At 55.1% G+C, this 23,733-nt stretch overlaps 1 protein-coding gene across 16 annotated transcripts in view; it reads left to right on the top strand.

Annotated features, from left to right (window-relative positions):
* RAPGEF1 (Rap guanine nucleotide exchange factor 1) overlaps window positions 1-23,733 on the top strand; it is a 140,172-nt gene that overhangs the window by 98,410 nt on the left and 18,029 nt on the right. For 15 of the 16 annotated variants that reach the window (XM_089913910.1, XM_089913911.1, XM_022578381.3 and 12 more), the window contains 2 exons: window positions 3,584-3,786; window positions 21,079-21,167. In XM_089913910.1, coding sequence (XP_089770036.1) covers window positions 3,584-3,786; window positions 21,079-21,167 — 292 coding nt within the window. Of the gene's footprint in view, window positions 1-3,583; window positions 3,787-6,154; window positions 6,314-18,222; window positions 18,496-21,078; window positions 21,168-23,733 lie in introns of all 16 variants that reach the window. The other variant, XM_022578382.3, reaches the window with a different exon arrangement.

The raw sequence follows: 23,733 nt of genomic DNA, 5'->3' as shown, positions 1-23,733 counted from the left end.
TGAGGAGGAAGGCCTCCCCCCACTTCCCTGAGCCCTGTGCCAGCTTACAGTAGGAACCCCTGCGCAGCTGGTGGCCTCCTCTGTGCCCTGTGAAAGGACCCCTGACTTGAGGCTCCCTGAGGCTCAGTCCTAGTCTCAAGTCTGCTCTTCACTTCCCGAGAGGACCCTTGAAGAGTTCCAATCTGCAGCCCCGTGGAAAACTCCTCACAGAGTTGCTTTGAAGGAAAGGAGGAGATAATCATCACCTTTATACTTGGCTAACGCTGGACAAAGCTTGTGCACGCGCAGCCTCGGTGTCAGAGAATATCCCCGTCCTTTGGGTTGCTCTGAGGGTCCCCGGCCCTGTGAGCCCCTTGTGCCAGACAAGCTTCCTCATCGCTGTCTGCCCATAGCCCCAGGTGCCCACTGGGCCTTCCCAGTGATGCCGGTGGCTGTAGTCTCTGGGCCCTTGTGCTGGGCTACCTTTGAAGTGGACTGGTCCTCCTTGATTCTAGAAGGTGGCGACCATCGCTGCTGCTTCTCTGTGCTTGGTTAGCAGCTCTCTACAAGGACCTCAACATCAAGGAGTTCATGGCGCTCCTGAAAAGATCGCAGCCTTGCTGAAGCTTTCGGTTTTGGTCAGGCAGAGGCGGTTGCATTCAGGCTCCTTAGGGAGAAATTCGTGGGCATTTGGGGTCGTCTTCATGGTTTGCATCTTGCCCTGGAACCCAGTGGTGTTGCTTGTGCAGTGTTAGAGAAAAGGCGATGTGGGGTTCCAGGGGGACTGCAAGCTGCGCTTCTCTTTGAGAAGCACCGGTTTTATGGGGGAAACCACCTTTTACAGCCAAGCTCCACTCTGTGCTTTCTGGAGCTGAGATGTTCTTACTGATTCCTTTAAATAAAGAAGGTAACTTTGAACCCCTCTTTCAGTGTAGGGTGCTAGAAAGATGTATTTCCTGTCTACCTTGACCCCATTGAGGTACAGAGAAGAAAAAGACCATCTCCCTACCTTCACGGCTGCCTTCCCCAGCAAAGTATCTCTGTCCTTTCATTTCTGACTGGTTTAGGTCTCCAGTTAAGCCCAACTTTCTGGTTATTTGAAAATACGAAGTTAAGCCCTGCAAACTTGTTCTTGCCATGGTTTCTTAGTATCTGAACTTTGGCTTCACCTAGCAGGTGCTCGCATCCCTTCACCTCCCTCTTAGTTCGTGCGCGGTAACTCTGTAAATAAGTTAGTACTTATTTCTGACGCAGGTATTGAGGGGCGCAACGGTGCCTTTCCCTCCAAACACGCGTCTGTATAGAGGATGCCCTAACACCCAGGAGCTTCCTCCGCTACCTAGAGAAGGGGAAGGGCGGAGCAGTTCCGGCCTGCCTTGACCTCGACTTTGTGACAGGGAGTGGAAAGTGCGAGATCCCATCCACACAGGTAGATTGGGGTTGGAGAAAGGGCTTCTGCTCCAGTCCAGCCTCACAGCTACGGACACCAGATGACGGCTCTGTCAGGTCCAGACTGTCATTTCTCCCAGAACCCTCTGGAGTCTTCAGAAAGGCCTGGCTCAGAAGATGGGGCTTGGATCACTAACCTCCAAAAGTCAGAAATAAAGTATACACTGATGCCCTCACGTGAGGGCTGAGGGCTTCACACCTGCCGCGGAGCCGCTGTCTGCGGCCAAGGGCTCCGTCGGTGGCGCCACACTGCCGGTGAGGGAGCCTGCCTGCTGTGCGGGCCCCGCAGGTGCAGGCAGCTGCGCCGTGAGGCCGCAGCTCCGGGACAGATGGCCACAGTGGCAAGGGCTAGGACTGCTTTTTTTTTTTTTTTTTTTTTAGCATCTTTATTGGAGTATAATTGCTTTACAATGGTGTGTTAATTTCTGCTTTATAACAAAGTGAATCAGCTATACATGTATCCCCATATCCCCTCCTCCTCGCGTCTCCCTCCCGCCCTCCCTATCCCACCCCTCTAGGTGGTCACAGAGCACCGGGGCTAGGACTTCTTAAAGGGCTTGTAGAGAGGAGGATCCTTATGTTTCAATGTGAGCACTTCTTTTCTCACTATTCATCCCTCTGTACAGAGGATGTTCCATAGAACCTCTGGGCTTGGAGGGGGAGAACTGAGCTTAGTGACTGTTATTTCTCGCCTACCCAGCGGGTGCTCTGCAAGACCCACCCCCGGGGCTGCAGCCTGGTTCAGCAAGTCACTGAGCAGGGACAGATGCGGGAGGGACATGCGTTCTCTTCATTCATTCATCCTGTAAATATGTGTGGACACCTACTGTGTGTTAGGCACCGCTGATACAGCAGCCGACAGGACAGACAAGGTCCCTGCCCTCCTGCAGCTTCAGCTCTTGAGTGAGAGGCAGTAAGTCCTGTTGCACCTGCTTTGGAGATTCTTCCTGAACCAAACCACTCTCACCCCCACCCCCACCGCGGCCTTTCACCTGAGCAAGCACAGCCGCCCAGAACCGTCTTCCCAAGACGAAGCAGCTCCGGGCACACCCGGGGTGGGGGTGGGGGGCTTCTGTGGGTTCCTGCCGACTCAGCATCAAGCCCGCTTCCTTACCCCGTTCACACAGCCCCATGCAACCTCCTGGGTCATCCCTCTCCCCTCACCAGCTGTGCTCTGCTCACTGGACCCTCGTCCTGGCTGTGGACCTCTGCCTGGCCGGGAAGACTCTTCCACCCATCCTCACCCTTATTCTAGAGAAGCGCCCCCATCGCCACCCCATTTCACTGTCCTCCATGGGACATGCATACCGCACGTCGGCCTGTTTTCTGTCTCCCTGGGGAGGGTGTGAGCGCCACGCAGGCAAAGGATTCACTTTGCTGGCCCCTGTGTAGTCCCAGCACCTGGGTCAGTGCCTAACACATAGTAGGTGCTCAGAAAAATCAAACAAATGAGAAAAGCCCAGCTAGCTCGTGACACACAGTGGGAAGGCCTCCGAAGGAAGGGAACGTGGGGCTGAGGAGGGGCTGCTGGGGCAGAGCCAGGGGTGAGAGGCCTCCATGGAAGTCAGGGAACCTGAGCCCGAGGCCCAAAGGAGGGAAAGAGTCGGGCCTGGCAGCGTAGCAGCAGGGTTGCGGGAAGAGCAGCTGGAACAGCGCTGTGGAAAGCCCCGAGCATGGTCCAGGAACTGAAAGAGCCAGAGGAGCGGGCAGCGTGCACTGGGCGCCCGCTGTGCCCTGAGCCCTGCGCACGGGCCACGACCACGGCCCTGGAGAGGCTGGAAAGCCCCGAGGGCTTCTCAGCACGGAGTGGAGTGCCCCCTACGCCTTTCTAAAAACAGACTCTATTCCCTAGAGCGGTTCTAGGTTCCCAGGGACGTTGAGCGGAAAGTACAGGGAGTTCCCATAGATCCTTGCCCTCCCTCCCCGCACACACGGCTCCCCACCACCACCCCCGCCCCCCGTCGCCACCTCCACCGTGACCCCCCGTGACACGCCATGGTCGCCGAGTCAGGGTTCACATCGCCTTGACACGGGTGTCCGCGTGGTAGTGTCGCACAGAGTGGGCTGTCCGGGCCCTCACCCTGGCCGCTGTGAGGGGGTAGGGTGGGGGTCTGTGCACGGCGGTCTCCAGCCCAGTGCCCCCCTGTGTCCGCAGTGCTGGCCTACATGCAGCTGCTCGAGGACTACTCGGAGCCACAGCCCTCCGTGTTCTACCGGACGCCGCAGAAGGAGCACATCTACCAGCAGAAGAACAGGCTCCTCATGGAGGTGTATGGCTTCAGCGACTCTTTCAGCGCCGGGGATGCCCCGCAGGAGCTCGCCCCGCCCCCCGCCCTGCCCCCCAAGCAGCGGCAGCTGGTAAGCGGCCCCTCCCGGGTGCCCCTCGCTGTTCCACCCCCAGCAGCCAGTCTCTCATCCTGACGGGTCTCTAGGAACTGGGATGGTCCTGGGGCAGGTTTCGGCACCTCTCCTTCCGAGCCAGGGCTCTGGGCCATGCTCTCGTGCCCTCGCTGCGGCCTGTCTCCTGCTGCACCATCTCCCCACCCTGGGGGGTGGCACCTTTCTTTTCCAGAGCAGCCCCTGCAGCTGGGGCTGGCTTGTACTCAGAATGTTTGCTTTCTCTGTTGACGGTCCTTTTTCTCTCTTCTTTGGCTCCAATATAGACCTCCCAGAAAGGAGGGACTCAATCAGAGCACAGGGCACGGTCTGTGTAGGGCCATCTGTGGACTTGATTTACATAATGGGCCTCACTCTGCCCAGTGATTTAACACCCCGCCCTGGCCGGTGATGGCCCAGTGAGAACCAGCTCTATTGAAGCAGGATGGCTTTGCACAGAGCCGCTTTGTGTTTCAGGCATGGCGCACCGTTCCTCCTTCAAAAACCCCTCCTGTGTAAGGACTCCGTGTAGGTGGCACAGAGGCAGGCTGTCCAGCCGTGGGCAGGCTGTGAAGCTCTGGGACCAGACGAGGGGCACGGCGGGTGCGCCTCTCAACCCTTTTCTCTTTGCCACCAGTTTACTAACTGAGTGGGCTCTGGTCAGGGTGTGGAATCCAAATGTCCCATCCAGCCGTGTTCTCCAGGAAAGGAGACCCGACTTTATCAGAGCTGCATGTGCTGTCTTGCTCTTACGCTGGTCAATTTGGTAGTGATTTAACCAGCGAGGGGCCCAGCGTGGCTGGCCAGGCCGCCTTTTATCCATTGCGAGAGGACGTGAGGTACTGCCCCGACTTTTCTGGGAGGCAGCTGCCGACCGGACGACAAAGGCCCCTGGGTGACTCCTCGAAACTGTCTGGGCCTCAGCAGTGCTGTGATTGGGCCTCGAGCATGCCTGGCCCCAGGCATCCCCGAGCCTTCCTACACTCAGCGGGCTCTGGGGCTGGCCCCGCAGAGCCACAGCCAGCCTCTTGGGGGACAGCCTGGTCTAGTAGAGGAAAGGCCAGGCTCGGGCTGGGAGTCGTGGGTCGCAGTTTTGCCACCAGCTAGCTGTGTTTCAGCAGTTGTGCTCAGGGTCTTAGTTTTTCACCTGTCCTGGTCACCCCACAGACACCTGAACATGCCCGAATATGAACAGAAATTGAAAATTGATTCTAGGATTTCAAGAAGAAATTGTCACCACAGAAATATAAATGCCTGCCCCCGGGACCTCTGACCTAAAATGTTTGGTTGGACAGCTGGGCCAGTTAGGTTGAAATGTGAAGTTTTCTCATCCCCTCCTGCCGGAGTGCACGCGTGCCTGTCGGCCGGCCTTGGGCATCTTCTCTGTATCGTGTAGCCCATAGGTGTCAGAGCACTGGGGAGAGATCCCTAAGGAGCGCACGCGAGTCCCAGCCCGCCTGAGAGAGCTGTCAGACGGCCTCACCTGTGGCAGGGCGGCGGTGAGGGCAGCTCTGGGGAGAGGCCTGCCGGGGGCCCGGGAGGTGGGCCTACACCCTGTTAAACAGCGCTCTGAGTGAGCACCGGGGCTTTCGTATGGTGTCGCACGATCCTCCCCACGGCCCCTGGCACCCCCATTTTAAGTAAACTGAGGCTGAGAGAGCTGGAGAGACTGACTCAAAGCCCACTGCCAGAAGTGGAAGATTTGGGAGCCATGCCCAGCTCTGACTGAAGCCCAGGCACACGTGTGCCATGCCCTGTGCCAGCTGCTTGGCATCCCTTCTCCAGGGCAGACGCAAGAAGTGTGACCCCATTTTTCCAGACAGAAGTGAGAGTGCTGGTTACACCTGCTGGCCCGCGTGCGCCGAGGGAGGCTGGTTCTAAGTGCTTTCCATGCATACCGCCCAGCACCGTGTTCCCCACATCCTACAGATGACAACCTGGGGCACAGAGAGCTTTGAGTAATGCCCAGGGCCAGGCAGGTCACGAATGGCGGGGCTCAGATTAAACCCAGGCAGCCTGGCTCCCCCTCTGCACTCTGCTGGAGCACAGCCACCCCACAGAGGGGGGTCTGGGACCCGAAATAAGGGGAAGAGCAGGGACTCACCCAGGTCTGCGTGGCTCTTCCCACCTTACCGCCACTTCCAGCGGACCCAGAAGTGAAGAGGGCGCCCACTCACCCAGGTCACCTTTGGCAGGCGTCCTTAACCCCTGAGCTGGGCTGGGAAGCCATCCCTCTCCAGAATGTCCCAGCAGAGTCGGGTAGCAGCCTGTTTAGCCTTTACGTGTACATGCCTGACTGTCCTCTGCTTTCCCCCTCCTTCCCTGTCTTCTCTCTCCTTCCTCTGTCCAGCAGGCCTCCTATGCTGCTGCTTCCTTCTCCTCTGTCTCCTACTGTGTCCAGCAAACTAAAGTGGCCTTCACTCCCGAGGACGGCAGTGCCGCTCAGGGCATCAGTGTGTCCGTCTCTAACTCCTTTCTCAGCCGGCACGGCAACTTACCTGTGCCCTCGGTGAGTCGCTCCCTGCTGCTCGCTACTGGGAAACTGGTGAGCGAGATCTTTCCCTTGTCGCTCCTGCCTCCCGACGTGTGTGCTGCTGCCCATCGCCGGCTCTGTCTCTCCGCAGGCCCCTGCACTAGATGGGAAAGGGTATGCGTGGTTGGCTGGCTGTGGCCCAAAGGACTGTGTGAGCCGGTGGGATGGGGATCATTAGCGGCCACACTTGGAATGTCATCACCCAGGCATAAACTGGCAGGGATGTCTTGGCCTTTTTATTCCATTCTCACACTGGGCCTTGGGTCAGCCCTGTAGTGTTCTGTGTTTAAAAAGGAATAGTCCTCACGTAGGAAGCAAAGCCCCGGAGAGCAGGTTATACCCAGCATGACGGAGTTTGAGTTTGAGAGCTGTATCAGTTAGCTTTTGCTAACTCTTGCTACGTAACGTACCACCCCAAAACTTTGTGGCTTAAAGCAACAGCAACTGTGTGTCATTGCCTAGGACACAGCTTCGAAGTGTGGCTGTGCTGACGCAATTAATCTGTTCCAGTGACACTCCGGATGTCAGGGGAAAGAACTTGGCAAGGGGGCACATTTGGGCTCCACTTAAAATCGGTTTATCCTCCCCAGGCCTCAATTTCTGTCCTTTGGGATTGTACTTTTCCTTGCCTCTTATAGTAGTTCATGAATGGGAGGATTAAGTAAAATCACAGGAGACTTCCAGGCACACAGTAAGCCTAGAAAGTTTATTACTATTGCACTTTCTCTTAGAGTTCTGGACTCTGGTCTTGGCTCTGCTCTGATTCTGTACAGGAGAGCTTGGGCAAGTGGCTTAACCTGCTTGCACTTCCCTTTCCCTCTATGAATGACAAGGTTGACCTGGTGACTTTTGGAGACCTCTCCAAGCTTGGGTTCCCAGTGTGGTCTCGTCCAGTTTCCGTATTTGGGAGCCATCCAGCGCCCGGTTTAAGCTGCACCTGCCCGTTGTGAGGCCCTTGGGGCGCAGTCCTCCCTTCAGTGTGCTAGGGCCTAGCTTTTTAGAGCCCGCACCAACCATACGTGCTGTAGAAAGGCTAAACACCACTCGCCCCACCCCCAGCCCTGCCCTGGTGCACAGACGCCCTCTGTTTCCTCAGCACGCACCTCTGGCAAGCTCCTTTCACAAATCTTGCTAAACTTGGCTTGTAGACAATCCCAGCTCTTGACAGTTTCCCCCCTCTGTGAACAGAAAGGAAGTGTGGGTTTTCCTAAGGGTGTCTACAATATCCCTTTGGAGTAGTTTGGGGTAGAAGACTGTCAATGCATTGGACTGTTTACTATGGAATTAAAGAAAATTTGAGGGCATTTTAATTAAGTTTGGGTATGAGTACGTCGTGGCTATCAGCCCTGGCACGTAGGGGAGTCTTACGGCATCTTGCAGCAGAAATGTTGTGTTGTCAGCGGCAGCTCCACAAAGGAGCCTGAGGGGAGTGAGCTAAGAAAGGTGCTTTATTTCACTTAAAGGAAAGTCCCTCCAGGCCTCAAGAGCTGTTGGTAATGGCCTAAATGTGTGCAACACTTGACATTTGAAATGCTGAAACCCCGGAGAAATGATTTAGTGTAATACCAGCGTATTCTTCGTATATTCTCTGCTACGTTCTAAGATGAGCCCCAGACAGAAGGGCTTTGACATGCTCTCAGAGCAGCCCTTTATTCCCGAATGTCCCTGGGCCTGTGTCGTCAGTCCAGCATGGAATTCCCAAGGGTTGCCTCATAGGAATACAGCAGGTGCCAAATCTGAAGACACCTCACACAGTTCTTGGTCCAGTGACCTGTTACTTCTGCCATGTAACAGGAAGATTGAAAACCTTGCCAAGGGAATTGTAGAGCAGTACATCTGCATTGCTCAATGTAAAATGCAGTAGGTGCTGAAAAAGCATTCTTGTTCCCTCTTCCCAGGATCCCAGGGTAAGTTTAATTCAATAAGCATGGAGCCTCTCCTAGTGCGGGTCAGGCAGCAAGAAGGACCCAGAGCGGGTAGGGTGGCCCCATCATCCTCGAGCAGCCCTTGCAATTGCGTAGGCAGAGTAAGCCGGGCATAAAAGAGACTCCGGCCCGGGCAGGGTGTGAGTAACAGCGCGCGAGTCGCAGACGGTCTGTGGAGCCGGGACAGAGCCAGGCGGCGCTTCGTGGGGAAGGGGCGCTTGAGTGGTGGTGTGAAGGACAGTTAGGATTTCAGGGAGATAAAGGTCAGGGAAGTCTAGTCCAAGTTGTTCCACACCGAGGGCCCTGCCTGAAGATGAGGCCGGGAAGGCCTGGCATACATTCTGGAAGGAAGATTGTCTCAAGTATAAGCACGCAGGACTGAGGTCCTGGGTGAGTGGGCTGGAGGGTAGTGACAGTTCCAGCCCTTCCACGTGTCCTGCCCCTTACCCCAGACCAGCTGCTCCCCAAGCTGCCTTGTGGGTGCGGCCCTCCGGGGCTCAGGCCGGTCTTGAGCTCTTTCCCCACTTGTGTGCCAGACGCGTTCCTGCTCCCGTTCCTGCCTGGCGCCCACCCTCCTCTTCGCGGTCTCCGGCTGGGTCCGCTTAGTCCCCCGTCCACAGACTCCCTGTCCTTCCCGCCACGCGCTGTGATCCTAGGAGACGCGTAGCCAGACTGACGTGTGGTGTCCAGGGTATTAAGACCAGTTTGATAGGAGAAGGCGTTCAGGGAAACGATGAGTGACCGTGAGACCAGAATGACGTGGAGGGCTAGGTGCAGCCTCCCCCGGGCTGGGAGGCCGACGCCCTCATTCCTGTTCTGATTGTGCTGGGCCTTGCAATGGGCCTGCCCCTTGGTGACACTGGTAAGGGTTTGAGTGGCGGGCCCTCCTAGAAACAGCTCTCAGACGTGGTGCTGGCGTCTGCTTCTGTCCCTGGATTCTCCTCCATCACTTGTACCCCCTGGGCTGCCTGCCCTGTTCTCACTGCGGCCCAGCCTGTGCTGGCTGCCCGCCTTCCACCTCCACCCGCTTCTCGTCCCTCCAGCACCAGCCCTTCCCCCCCTCACCCTGAAGTCCCACGTGCCATTTCCTCACCATCTCCCTCCTCTGGCTTGCGTTTTCTGTCATTCTGAACCCTAGTGGTGCCAATCTTGAAAGTTTTGGGTCGGGTCCATATTCACCTTACCCTTGACCGAGGTGTTACTGAGAGTCTGTCAGTAACCGTTGGGGTTGCCAGTGCCCTCCAGGTATTGCAACGGCGACGTTAGAAAACTCCGCCGTCTCCTGAACTATTTTCTGGTACATCCTTTCTTTGCCAACTGATATTTACTATCACCAAGAGATCTGTCTGGATGCTAGGAATCTGTTGAAATACTTGCTTTACCATCTTGGCTTCCGAAATGATTCTGGAGAAGTAAAACTACTAGAAGACCCAGGTTTTAAGAAGAACTTCAGAAATACCCATAATAACTGTCATCTGTTTTTAAAAATCTTTCGGGTAACAAAGTCAAGGGTGTGTCATGTTGAGGACTTCAGTTTAAAGGGGGGAGATGTGTGGAGCCGCTGACAGTGACTCTCTGAGGGCTGGGCGCAGGCTCTCGTGCCGCAGCACGCGTGTCCTTCAGGGCCCAGCCGGGGGAGACTCGCTCTGTCCGGCCCCCTCCTCGACCTCCCGTCACAGGCATCCCGGAGACCAGGGCACTCTGACAGGTCTGGAGGCCAGACGGGGAAGGGGGAGGAGGCGGGAAAGAAGAGACGATGGAGCCGGGTGAGAAAGGGATTGTGGGCCGGAGTCACGAGTGGGCCGGCCGCTCAGCACGTCATAGCACACAGCGTGTGCCCTCCTGCTGGGAAAAATGTGTTCCTGCCTCCCGTGCCTGCCTCTTGTTTCTTCCTGCTGCCACCTTTCTCCTTATGGCTTCCTGCCCTGCTTAGAGAGAACTCAGTCTGAGAGAAGAGGGCGTGTCCGTGGGCAGCACTGGGGCCAGGGACGGGCAGGTGTGTCCCCGAGCTGACCTCTCCTGGGGGGCGTTGTTCCGTCGGCCTGCCCGACTCTGTGGGCTTTCCTGGAGAGCAGCCCCGGCGCCATCAGCATCAGGCAAGCCAGGGCCATGCTGCCGCCTGCCAGAGAGTCTCTGCGGGCGCCTCTGCGGCTTGCTGCGGCCCAGGCAACCCGGGGGCCACTCAGGTGCCCGGAAGCCGTGGACTCTCAGGCTCTGCCCCATTTTGGGGGGCCTCACCACGGAGCGTAGTGGGCAGGTGCTGGTGTCTCCTCGCTAGACTCTGGGCCCCCTGGGATTAGGGATCCACCCCCGCCACACGCCTGCCTCGCGGGACGGGCCAAAGCCCTCGGCCCCCCGTCCTGGTGATTTCTGTGCATGTTCCCCCCGTCCACTGAGTTGCCCAGGTGAGAACTGAGCTCATCGTGTCCCCCCAGCCCCACGTACGCGCCTCGTTTTCACGGGACACGTGCACACCCAGTCACCAAGCCCTGTGGCCCGTCCTGTTGCCCACCCCACGCTGGTCCTTCTCTCCACCCCATCACTGCCCCCGGTGTGGCCACCGTGGCCTCCTTTCCAGCCTTGCCGCCACAGCCGGCCGCCCTCCTTCCCCGCAAAGCAGCACAGGCAGACCGAAGTGTCACCCCGTCCTGCAGGGCCAGGCCGCCCACCTGTCCCGGGCCCCGCCTTCCCTCCGCTTTCTCCTGCCCCCCTCCCACCCCACCCCCGGGCTTCTCTCCTCTGTCCCGGCCCTTTCCCACTCCCCCAATCCCTTCCCCACCAGGCTTTGTCCTTACTTGCTGCGTGGACCTGAGCATGCCACCCCAGCTCCGCTTCCTCCTCTGTCACTGGGGGCGTGAAGTTGTCGGGAGGATTAAAGGGCAAACACACATAAAGAGCATAATGTAGTTACTGCAAGATGCACACCGGCATTCAGTAAAAAGGGAGGAATTATCACAGTGTTGCCGCATTGGGTGGTTTTTCTTTCTTCTGCAATGCTCAGGCTCTTTTTCTCTGCGAGTGGGGATTGGGCTTTTTATGTTCTTGGACCTTGTACCTGGGTCAGGGCCCAGCAGCAAGTCGCAGGTGCTCTGTGACGCTGACCTGACTGGGAGCAGTGACAGGGAGGCGTCCAGCTCTCCCCCACCCCACCATCCCGGCCGTCTTTCCCTGCCTCCAAGCATTTCATCAGAACAACCTGAGCGGACTCATAACAGGAGAGGCTCTCCGTTCCCACGAATCAGAGGCACTGATCCCAGGCTGTGGCCGAGAACTCTCTTTCTTCCTCTTTTTCCTTCTCTGCTGACCCAGGAGGCTCTGGCTGCTGGCTCTCTGGCCCGAGGGATTCACAGGCACTTCTTGTCGCTGGGCCCTTGAAATATGATTTGGCTTCTCCGGGAAGTTCACCCTGTGCTTTTCCGCCCTTCCTCAACGACCCGGGGTGCTTGTGTGGCCATCGCTTCCCTGAAGTGTGACGCCCGAGTTCACTGCCCCTCTGAGCCTAGACACAGCTTTGAGGCAGGAGGCACAGGCAGCCAAGCACCCGCCAGGTTTCTGCTGCCCACAGGGGAGCGGTAGAAGCCCGGCTCTGTGCCGAGCCCCCACCCTGGAGGAGATGGTCACCGCCTGAGTCCAGGAGTGAGCCTAGCGCACCTGCCGTGGACAGCAAGGGCCGAGCGAGGAGGCGGGACTGGTTGTAGCCCAGAAGCAGGACTAGGGCTTGGGGATCCTTGCCCCAGGGGCTCGCAGCAGCAGCCACTCCACCCAGCTGTTTCTGCCCCTCCTTCTGAAGACTCCCTGACTCTCTGTTGTTGGCGCGCACGGCATTGTGGATGGTCAGCGCCCGCAGGCTGCTTCACACACAGGAACTTCCCTGCAACCCCTCACTGCACGTGTACATCTGACTCAGTCCGTGACAGTCGACTGGTCGGGTACCAAAAGGAGCCCCTGGTCCTCGTGAAGGTCCTGTGTGATGTGAACCCAAAGGGTGCTGTTCCTACACTGACAGTTGCCTTTACATTCATGTTTTCAAGCTGCTTGTTGACTTGTCAAAGGCCCTTCCTTCCTGCTCTGTGATGGAATGTTTACCCTTGTTCTGGAGATGGAGGCACTAGAATAGAGAAACTGAACCATTTGATCAGAGTTTTAAGTCAGAGCTACGGTTAGAATCCAGATCCCCACCCTGTGAAATACAGTGTCAAGTTGACATTTATGAATTGCTTAATGGCCAGTAAGCATTGAGACCCGATGAGGCTGAGTAGAAAGAAAAGCCCGTGCACGGGCTGGACGTTGAGAGGCGTGCTTTTGTCCTTTGTGTTCTGACACACGGTGTAGCTACAGGCTCTAAATAGTGCTAATGATAAGTATAAATTAGAGCCCTTGTCGTGCTGTTTAAATCCAAACTGAGTACAAAGTAGTTGAGTCAGATTTCTAGAACTAAGTTCAGACCATTTTGGAATCTCTACTAAATTTTCTTATGAAGAGTTGATGTTATTAAGGTTAATATTTAATGAATATGCAGAGCATCCTGAAACGTATTGGAGGTTCTCACAAGAATATACTTAGCCACGAAACCGTGGGCCAAAAGCGTAGTGCTTTCGAGGAAGATCTTGTGATTCAGCTTGCAAAAATACGGAACATGAGAAGAAACATAGTAAATTTCTACTTACATCTGTCCTAAAATTCTCCTGAGCAAAACATTTTTGTTCTTTTACATCCTTTGTTATAAAATTACAGATTAGAATTTTGAAATGAGTTTAAAACATAGACTCCACCAAGAATTTTATTCAAAAAGAGAGAAGGTATTTTTTGAATCCAGCATGAAGCTGATGTTGCCTTTCTTGGGTGAGCTGAGCGCTGTCTCATTGTTCACATGATGGGACCAACGACAGTGTCTGTCCTCGCCTTGAGCAGAGAAGAAGCTTGTGGCATTGGCCTCAGAATCTGCCTGTTGGCTTCGGAAACTCATCTTTGGACATTATCTAACGTGTAGTTGTTATAAATTAACAGAAGCGCATCAAAGAAGGAAGTTCCCTCTGGACCTAGGATAGACCCGAAGGATGGCTTTCGTAAACATGTAATTAACTGGGACCAGGAAGGAGAGAGGAGACGAGCAGTCTTCCAGCCAGTTTGCCACATGGAGTGACAAGGACCGTTATCAAGAATCCTTCCTGGTGACCTAGGAGTGATCACGTCCCATCTAAGAACCAAATCTGATGTGGTTCTTTCCAGGAGATTCCTCCCCAGGAAATCATGGACGTGTGTGTTTTGCAGCAGCTAAAAGCTTTACTTCCTTCCAAGAGAAATAACTGACACCCATATCGTGTCAACACTCGCAGGCCCTGGTTGAAAGAAGCATCCTCAGAGCCCAGGACTGGCCCTGGGCTGTGGTTCCCGCTGGCTCTCCATAGGGGAAGGAAGCCCACACCACCCTAGAAAAGCACCTTCCCTTGAATATGTTTTCTCACAAATGATGGATAAAAATTTAAGCCCCCGAACAAGCTGTCCAGTAGCTTATCTGTTTTGCTAAGTAGCGTCCAAAAACACTGAAGTCATAAGCCTTGTTTGAGCCAAGAGGATACAGTAATGACTGATCCCTGGAATTCTCTATACTTCCAAACACTTGCCCGCAACAATACGTCCATTCATTCCGATGAGCGCGTTTTCCCCATGACCGGTAGAGCTGAACGTTCTCCAGAGCTTGCAGCCCAAGTCACCGTGGGGTAGCTGTACCAGTCAAGGTCCTCTGGCCTGTGGCTCCAGCTCTCAGCTGCTGGCTCGCTGCCTGCCCCCTCTGGCTCCCCCAGCTTTCTGCTAATCAATGGAATTAAATGGAACGTCTGTCATATTGAGGAATCAGAATTTTTCATGTGAAGATCTGCTTTCCTGTTTTCTTGCCAACACAACACAGGGCCTGTCCCTAGTCGTTTTTCATGCCAGGATATGATGGAAAGGAAGTGACCCTGAAAACCGGTGCCTGGCCGGCTTCGGGTGGCTTTGCTTTTTAGCATGTGACTGGCCACACATCACATCAGCCTCCCTCATCCTTTACACCCAGAAGACTCTCTCCGCGGTTCTTTCAGGTGTATGTTTTCAAAAGAGTGGGGTGCTAGCTCCTGTGTCTCCCATGAGGGCAGATCTTTTCGCTGCGGCCCCGGCCGGTATATCAAGCCGTGGCTCACTGCCTTTTGCAGGCTGATCACCCCTCAGGAGGTCTCCGAGTGGAGTGAGCCGGCAGGATTCTGCAGCGCTGCGGGACCGCGCGCTTAGGGCCTGTCACGTGCCCAGGGCACTCCCTGAGTGTGAGATGGCTGCCCCAGCACCGTCTCTGCTGAGCCGAGCCATGTGTTACTAGGTACGTGGCTTTCCCATGCAGCCCGTTTCTCCATCCCTGTAATAAGGATCGTAAAACCTTTAACACCTCACCCGACCAGCAGGAAGCATTCTGTACGAATAGCCGTCATCGTCGTCGTCGTCACCATCATCATCGTGAGATGGCTCTTGCCGGCGCTTTGATTGTGTGATCAGGACTGGTCACCTCCTGACTGCTCTCCTCCCCAGCACCTTGCACCAGCACGCCTAGATCTTCTGCGGAGATCTGCCGTCTCCAGAGAGGCAGCCCTCATGTCATAACTCCTCCTCGGCCCAAACAGCCTTACTCTGGCTATAAATAAAAATCCCTGCCGCCGAGTGCAGCAGCAAAGCCGGGCACCAGCCAGACCCTAAGATAAGCTCCAGGCTGTGGTGCAGGGGTGTTTCTGCTCAGCGGCCAGCCCTGCTTTCTCCCTGCCAGTGTGAATAAATATGATCTTAAAGGGCCTGGAAACATTTCTCTGGGGAGTCGGTGGAGACCGGGCTTGTTGACCGTGGTATGGGAATGAGTGTGCAGGGCCGCCGGAGGGACCATGTCTCCCCGCCCACTGGAAGGTGATTTTCCGGCTTGGCTCCTGTCCCAGCAGGACTGCATAGCTTGAATACCAGAGCTGCCGCAGCCTTGTTGCAGAGGGCGGCCTGGACGCTTTGTCTGAGAGACGGGCATCTTCCTTCCCTTTTCCTTGGTGGCTGCCCGCTCCCCTGCAGTCTGCACCCTTGGTGGCCTCCCCAGCCTCCCGCTTCGGACCCGCACCTGCACAGCGAGGGAAGCTCGTCCACTACTGTCCACACCCGCAGTCGATGCTCTGCTGAGTCAGGTGATACTCTAGGCACTTCAGGGAATAACATTAGAATCTATTCCTAAGTATTCCCGCATTCAGTAAATATGTATTGAGTTAATTAATTAAGTGCCTTGGCTCTGTTTTTAGAGGAGTTCCTGAGGGTATTTTGGAGGGCAGGAGAGGCTAGCTGACATTGATGGCTTGTCACACAGCGGGACTTAATGGGGCGTCTCAGTAAATCCACACAGAGACCCGGTAAGAGAAGAACTGTTGTTTTCATCCCCATTTTAAAGAGGAAGTGACTGAGGCTCGAGAACTTACTTCACCTGCCCAAGGTCACCCAGGTAGAGAGAGAGCCCAGGACCCAAGCCCAGGTCTGTGTGACTTGAGAATGTGCCCTCTAGGCAATTCTTCCGCCTCCCAGAAAAGGCACCGCCCTGCGTGTGCGTGTAAGTGGGTGCTTGGTTACTGCAGGGCTCACTTAAGTGCTCAACACATTTACATGGGGCATGGACAAGAGGGGGCATCAGTGAGGACGTGTCAGGACTCCAGAGTTGGCATTTGCCTTACTTCGTTCAGGCTGCTGTAGCAAAATACCAGAGACTGGATGGCTTATAATAAGTTTATTTCTCACAGTTCTGGAGGCTGGAAGTCCAAGATCAGGGTGCAGCATGGTTAGGTGAGGGCCCTCTTCCTGGTCACAGATTTTTCGTTGTCCTCACGTGGCAGAAGGGTGAGGCATCCCCCTGGAGCCTCTTTTCCGTGGCACAGATCCCATCATCCCTGGGGGTTAGGATTTCAACATAAGAATTTCGGGGGACGCAGACATCCCGACCATAGCAGCATTGACCATGAATCGTAAACTAGATGGAGTCACGGCCAAGGGAGAGGTATCTGTTAGCATATCTCATAGCAGCACCTGCGTGCTGGGAGTGAGCATCCCACAGGCCCGGGGACCGGACTCCTGCGTGAGACCTCAGCCACTGCCTGAAACAGGCTGGCCTCCCAGGACCGGGCTGTCCCATCCCTCCATCCCTTGGCTGGTGCATTTCACTCAAGGTCTTCTCTGCGCACCTTTCCAGCCAGTGAGAGAGCCTCACTGTGAGGGGAGCATCCTCCAGAGGTGAAACGGAGAGTCCCCAAAGCCAAACCCGTCACCCCTCTGCCATCCCCAGCAAGGCCAGGCCCGGATGGCTGCCCTGAGAGGCCAGGTGAAACATGGCACCTGCCGGGGGAGGGCACTGTGGATGCTCAGGCCCCACAGCCCTCAGTGGGGAGAGCAGCCGAGCCAGGGGTCCACCACCCCCAGCTTCTCTCAAAAGAAGGGATGTGGATGAATCGGAACTGGAAGGAATCCAAGCCTTTGGTGTTGGTACAGTACTTCCACTAATTCACCTGCCTGTGTCCAAGGGTCAGCCTTGAGTTTGTAAGTTAGATGGGGAATGAAATGTGTAAAGATGCGTCGGTTCCCAGGCAGTATCCTGGGTCTGACATAAACCAGCAGCCAGTGGGGCTCATGGGGTGAGAGGGCCTTGGCCTCACCAAGGAGGGGGGAGGAGCTCTAGACTGATCCGCACAGCCTAGGAGGGCAGGGCGGGCAGCAGGGGGACAGAGGGAGGCTGTGCCTGTCCCTTGAGTGGCAGCAGCTCTCGGTCCAGTTAACCTGTAAGCACGTAGCTTCGCAAAAACGCTTAAGGGTAGAGTGGCTTTGATCTCTGACTAGTTTAAAACTTCATTTCTTCTTCCTCCTTCTTGGCCGTGGGTTTCAGAACTCCTGAATTTTGTACCAAAATGCAAAGGACATTTGAGTGAGCAGTGTGCATGTTTGTGCTGGGTGGGCTGTTGTCAGGTTCCAGCACCTGTGGTGGGAGGTGAGCCTGGCAGGGACTTCAGATTCAGGCCCTACCTCAGTCTGCTCCACGTTTGGCAGGTGTCGGCAGACCCTTTGCAGGACGTGATGACACTATGGGATTCTTGTCCCAAAGCTCGTCCATCTGTCCTGCCGCAGCAGAGCCCAGGCCCGAGTGCGCTCACGGGCCCTAAGGAGCTGTGGGCATCTGCTGTCGTGCCCCAGCCTGACCTCGGGCTTTTCTCTCACGATGAGAATCTCGAAGAATGTAGCCTGGCGGTTCTAAGGTAGCGTCAGAGGCATTGCACTTCATTTGTTAAAAAAGAAAGAAAAAAGTTTAGGCAGAAAGGGAAGTGAATTCAGAAATTTTTAGCATTTTGGTAGCACAGTTCTTTCAACCATTTTTTAAGGCTTATGCCCTTCCCTTCCAAAAGGATTTGAAGTGATGACAACATTTAAAAGGCTGCAGTGTTTGACTTCCAAGGAATAAAACCAGAGAGATTCAACCAAAAAACTCAAAATAAGTAAACATGACCAGGTGTCTGACTGCACGCACTGAATTTAGCCACCAGGTTCCTGGAAGGACAAGAGGCATAGATGGGGTTGCGAGGGTTTCATTTTCTGACAAAGAGGACGGGACCCCCATACGGTGGGGGGTGGCTTGCTCTCCTTTGGGGGTACCCGCATCCTGCCCCTGAGGACAGGGTAGACACTGCCCCTTAGACACTGAGGACAGCACTGGTCAGTCTTCAGGCCCTTCTCAAGGGACCCGTGCCAGGGTGGGGGGACCTCAGGCCAGAGGAGCACGGGGGTGGTTTGGCCTGAGTGGTGGTCCTGGTTAGAATGACTGTGAACGGCCTGTCACGGCTCAGCTGAGTTAATCTAATTACTTTTTCTTTTGTCTGTTTTCTTCTTCCCATCCTCTCGTGTTCGTGTCTGTGTTCCACTCTGACTCTGTAGTATAAATCTGTGTTTAGGTCGTACTCCCAGGATTTCGTGCCTCACAGCCAAGCTTCCATCCAGCCTTTCCTCCCGTCTACCTCCTCTTCCTCTCCACATTTCCCACCTGTCCACCAGTCTCAGAGCTCTGATTTAGCGGTGCCAACCGTAGCCAGTCCGCCTCCCAGCGCCTTGGACGGGCCTCTTTCATCTTCTCAGGAGAGCAGCTTTCATGGGAACACTGTCTGCCTTCCTTCCGAAACCTCTTTCACTGACTCGCCCCAGACGCCTTCGGTGAGAACTCAACACACACACGCCTCCCCGTGGGGCTGCGCCTTCTGAGAAAGCCTCCGCCCTCACAAGCGGTCAAGTCTGTTGCTGGTGTGGGCCCAGTCGCGGCGTGGCTGGACTGAGGGGTGCACAGGTCACCAGGTGAAATCGTAGCCCATCTGTTTCCTTCTCTGCAAAGTTCCCATCAAACTAGGGATCTCATTTTCCACAAATGGGTTAGTGACCATTTAGAGACAACAGATTGTCATAAGCATAAGATAGCAAATACTACTGGTTTTCTGTGTGATTGGTTGTTTCTAGAGAAAGGTGCAGAGATCTCCGACAGCTCAGAAGGCAGTTGCGTGTTTAGTTGCCGAGGTGCTGAGGGTGGAGGGCCTCTTTGCTGTGCTGCGAGATGGGCCGCAGCGCTTCATCCGGGCACCGGGAAGTGCTGCCGTGCGCGTGGGCGAGGACATGACAGGCAGAGGGGCAGAGCAAGTGCAGGCACGTGCAGCCAGCTGCAGCGTGGAGCTGTCTTGATGTGTTGCCTCCCTCTCCATGTTTGGCCCCAGCACGGCAGAGTGGGGAGGTGTACACCTCCACCAGGACAGCCTGAGTGGCCCTTGACGCCTTTGGGGAAGCTCCAGCAGGAAACGTGGGTCCCCTCTGACAGGGGACAGGAGGTGGCAGAAGCAGCTTTGTTCCCTGACCCTGGGAAGGCATCCCCGGAGAACGGAGGGCACGCCGCCGCCGCCATCCTCTCCTCCGGTCAGGGCCAGCCCCGTGGCGGGGGGCCGTCACATGTGCGTTCCCTCTCGTCCTGTCTCCCCCAGAGCGAACGCGCCAGTGAGGGTGAATCCGTCAGTCTGTATGCCTCTGGCCAGAGCAGCGAGGAGTAAGTAACCGCGGGCTGCCTTGTGCCCGCGGCCTAGCCTGGCAGGGGTCAGGCCCTGCTTCTGTCTGGCTGAGCCTCCCGGTCACCAGCAGCCATCCTGCGTGAGACCTCAGCCACTGCCCGAGCCAGGGGTCGGCTCGGCTCCGCGGGGAGAGGACAGGGCTTCCAGTGGAGCCTCCTTTGCTTTCGCTTCCGCGGTGTGCTGCTCCTCCAGCCTGGCCGGTGGGCCATCTGGGGATCACGGGAGCAGCCTGGCCTTGGCCCTGGCCACGTGTCCAGTTGCTCTCAGGGATTTCTTTCTACCCCATCTTCTGGTGTTGGGGCCCGTCTTCTGTTCCTTCCCCAGAGGCAGGGACTCTCTCCCACACTGAGCCTTCCAAGCCGACATCCCCCTCCCACCCAGCAAGCTCCAGGCCTACAGTCCCTGCTTCAAGGAACCTGGTCAGTCCGCCAGGCCTCCCTCCTGTCGTGGTTGCCCTTGTTTTACTGCCCTCCCAGCGCCAGACGGTCAAGGTACAGTGGTTCTGTGAAGCAGTCAGCTTTCCAGGGTTTGCTGCGGCAACACCTGAGCAACTGCAAAACGTTCGAAACGAACCCTCCCACCGTCCCTGGAGGGGGCGCCGTGAGGACTCCGTCCTTCTCAGGGGCCAGCTCAAGGGGCCCAGTCCATTAAAAGCATGCTCACTCTCGTTAGGATGGCCCCCTAAGGGGGCCCCCAGAGCACCTAGATATCCACGTGAGGCAAGCCCCACTTCAGGTATTAGCATGTTGTAGAACACTGTGGAATTTTCACTCCAGTGGGTTCAGCGCCCTCCTTGGGAGGTAAGCTGTTTGTCGCCTGGTGTTCCCACCTCACCTGTCCCCTCTGGTGACCTCCCCCACCATCATCCGATTCAGCCTCTGCACACGGAATCCATTCCAGGCTGGCCTTCCCGCGCTCTCCCTCCACCTGGGACCCCGTGCGCTGCCGCGGAGTCCTCTGTGAGGGCGCGCCGCTTCTTCATACTCCCCCCACCCCACCCCGTGCTCTGTTGTGGCCTCGGTGGCAGACCAGGGATGCCGGGGGGCCGTGTCGTCATTGAGTGGGTGGGCCCAGGTTCCTAGGAAGAAGCAAGGCTGCTGGAGGACGGAGGGGTTGCCTTTGTGCACTAAAGCAGCTAGGCCCTTGGGAAGCATAGCTGTGGTGCTGAGGGAGAGCTGTGACTGGGAAGCTGGCGGAGGCCTGCTGCACACCTGCAGGGCATAGCGGGCAGGGCCACAGTCTTCCAGCTCAGGGGGTCTGGGGCCGGGCCCTTCACTTCCCACAGCCTCTTTTTCTTTGTGTGACCGGGTATGGTGATGTCGGCCAGCAGGTAGGGTGTTGGTCAGGGCCAGGTGAGGAAAGGCACGCGCAGCGCCTCGCGGAGCTTAGCTGAGTGGTAGCTCCTGTGACGGTCCTTTCTTCCAGCAGGTGGTCGGGATGGCTTCCTCTAGGTCGGCAGCTGACAAAGGTTATAAGTAGTGGTGCTTTTCACTCCCCCCAGAGGAAAGATGCTAGTCTGAAGAGGGCCGGTGCTTCCTTTGTAATGGACCGCGGTCACGGTTGACGTGTTTACATCTCAAGTTCCTTAGGAACTTGCACTCAAAAGCCACTTGCAGGCAGGAATGCTGGGAAGCAGAGCAGCCCAGCGGGGGGCACCTGTCACACACCCAGCACTGCCTTCTCTTTTCAGGAATCACCAACTTCGAAGGACGGACATCCCAGAGATGCCTCGTCGGCCGGCAGTGCACCTGGGAAGGAAAGCAGGGACGGCGGGGACAGGTAGGAAGTTACCCACGTGGAGCCGGGTGCCCTGAAAGCATCACGTCTCCTGCGGCAAGCACGCCAGGCCTGCTGGGGCTTTATGTTTACACTTGTGCTGAGCCAGATGTGTTTTTTACAAAGTGAAGGTTTGTAGCAACCCTGCATCAAGCAAGTCCGTAAGCGTCACCTTTCCAACAGCGTTTGTTCACTTCATGTATCTGGTAATTCTCCCAGGATTTCAAATTTTTTCATTATTATTATATTTGTTATGACGATCGGTGATCTTTGAGGTTATGATTGTAATTGTTTGGGGGCACCACAAACCATGCCCGTATAAGATGGCAAACAATTGATAAACATTGTGTGTGTTCTGACTGCTCTACCAAATGGCTGTTCCCCCATCTCCCTCCCTCTCAGGCCTCCCTGTTCCCTGAGTATTGAAGTTAGGCTAGTTAATAACCACACAATGGCCCCTAAGTGTTCAAGCGAAAGGAAGAGTCACACATCTCTCACATTTGTTTTTTGTCTGTGTTGGGTCTTCGTCGCTGCGCGCGGGCTTTCTCTAGTTGTGGCGAGCGGAGACTACTCTTCGTTGCGGTGTGCAGGCTTCTCATTGCGGTGGCATTTCGTTGTGGAGCGTGGGCTCTAGGCACGCAGGCTTCAGTAGTTGCAGCACGTGGGCTCTAGAGCGCAGGCTCAGTAGTTGTGGTGCACGGGCTTAGTTGCTCAGCAGCATGTGGGATCTTCCCGGACCAGGGCTCGAACCTGTGTCCCCTGCATTGGCAGGCGGGTTCTCAACCACTGCACCACCAGGGAAAGTCCCTCTCACTTTAAATCAAAAGCTAGAAATGAAGCTTACTGAGGAGGGCATGTTGAAAGCCAGGAGAGGCCTAAAGCTAGGCCTCTTGTACCAGCCAAACAAGTTGGTTAGCCAAGGTGTGAAGGCAAAGGAAAAGTTCTTGAAAATTAAAAGTGCTGCTCCAGTGATCACACAAATGATAAGAAAGCAAAACAGCCTTATTGCTGGTATGGAGAAAGTTCGAGTGGCCTGGATAGAAGATCAGAGCAGCCCAACGTTCCCTTAAGCCAAAGCCTCATCCAGGGCAAGGTCGTAACGCTCTTCAATTCTTTGAAGGCTGAGAGAGGTGAGGAAGCTGCAGAAGAAAAGTCTGAAGCTGACAGACGTTGGCTGAAGAGGTTTAAGGAGAGAAGCCGTCTCGTAACGTCGAAGTGCCAGGTGAAGCAGCAAGTGCTGATGGAGAAGCTGCAGCAAGTTATCCGGAAGATCTAGCTGAGATCGTTCATGAAGGTGCCACACACCACTACACAACAGATATGCAATGTAGACAAAACAGACTCTACAGGCAAAAGACACCATCCGGGACTTTCATAGCCAGAGAGGAGAAGTCAATGCCTGGCTTCAAAGGACAGGCTGACTCTCTCGTTAGGGGCTAATGCAGCTGGCGACTGTAAGTTGAAGTCAGTGCTCATTTACCATTCCCAGAATCCCAGGGCCCATAAGAATAATGCTATATCTACTCTGCCTGTGCTCTATAAATGGAACAACAAAGCCTGGATGACAGCACATCTGTTTACAACATGGCTTACTGAATATTTCAAGCCCACTGTTGAGACCTACTGCTCAGAAAAAAAGATTCCTTTAAAAATAGTACTGCTCATGGTTAATGAACCTGGTCACCCAAGAGCTCTGATGGAGATGATATACAATGAGATCAGTGTTGTTTCCTTGCCTGATAACACAGCATCCGTTCTGCAGCCCCTGGATCAAGGAGGAATTTCAACTCTCAAGTCTTATTACTTAAAAAATACATTTTGTAAGGCTATCACTACCATAATTGGTGATTCCTCTCATGGATCTGGCAAAGTAAATTGAATCCCTTCCGGAAAGGACTCACCATTCTATATGCCATTAAGAACATTCATGATTCACGGGAAGAGATCAAAATATCAACGTTAACGAGAGTTTGGAAGAAGTTGATTCCAACCTTCCTGGATGACTTTGAGGGGTTCAAGACTTTAGTGGGAAAAGTCACTGCAGATGTGGTAGAAATAGCAAGAGAACTAGAATGAGAAGTGGAGCCCGAAGATGTGACTGAATTGCTGCAAGCTCATGATAAAACTGTAACAGAGGAGGAGTTGCTTCTTACCGATGAGCAAAGGAAGTGATGTCTTGAGATGGAATCTACTCCCGGTGAAGAGGCAGTGAAGATTATTGAAATGACAACAACGGATTTAGAATATTAGCGGCAGGGTTTGAGAGGACTGGCTCCAATTTTGGAAGAATTTCCACTGTGAGTAAAATGCTAGCAAACAGCATCGCCTGCTCCAGAGAAGAGTGTTTGTGAGAGGAGAGCCAGTTGGTGCGGCAGACTCCACTGCGGTCTTGTCTTAAGAAATCGCTGCAGCCCCAGCCTGATCAGTCAGCAGCCGCCAGCATCGAGGCAGGCCCTCCAGCCCCAGAAAGATTACAGCTCACCAGTGGCTCAGACGGGGGTTAGCATTTTTTTTAGCAATAAAGTATTTTTTAATTAAGGTGTATGAACACTTTTTAAATTTTTATTGA

This window comes from Delphinapterus leucas, chromosome 6, assembly GCF_059928025.1.
Source record: "Delphinapterus leucas isolate spDelLeu-1000000601 "Yukka" chromosome 6, BTC_Dleu_Yukka2, whole genome shotgun sequence".
Lineage (NCBI taxonomy): Eukaryota > Metazoa > Chordata > Mammalia > Artiodactyla > Monodontidae > Delphinapterus > Delphinapterus leucas.
Note: the sequence above shows the minus strand (reverse complement) of the source record. Positions and strands in the feature narration are given on the sequence as shown.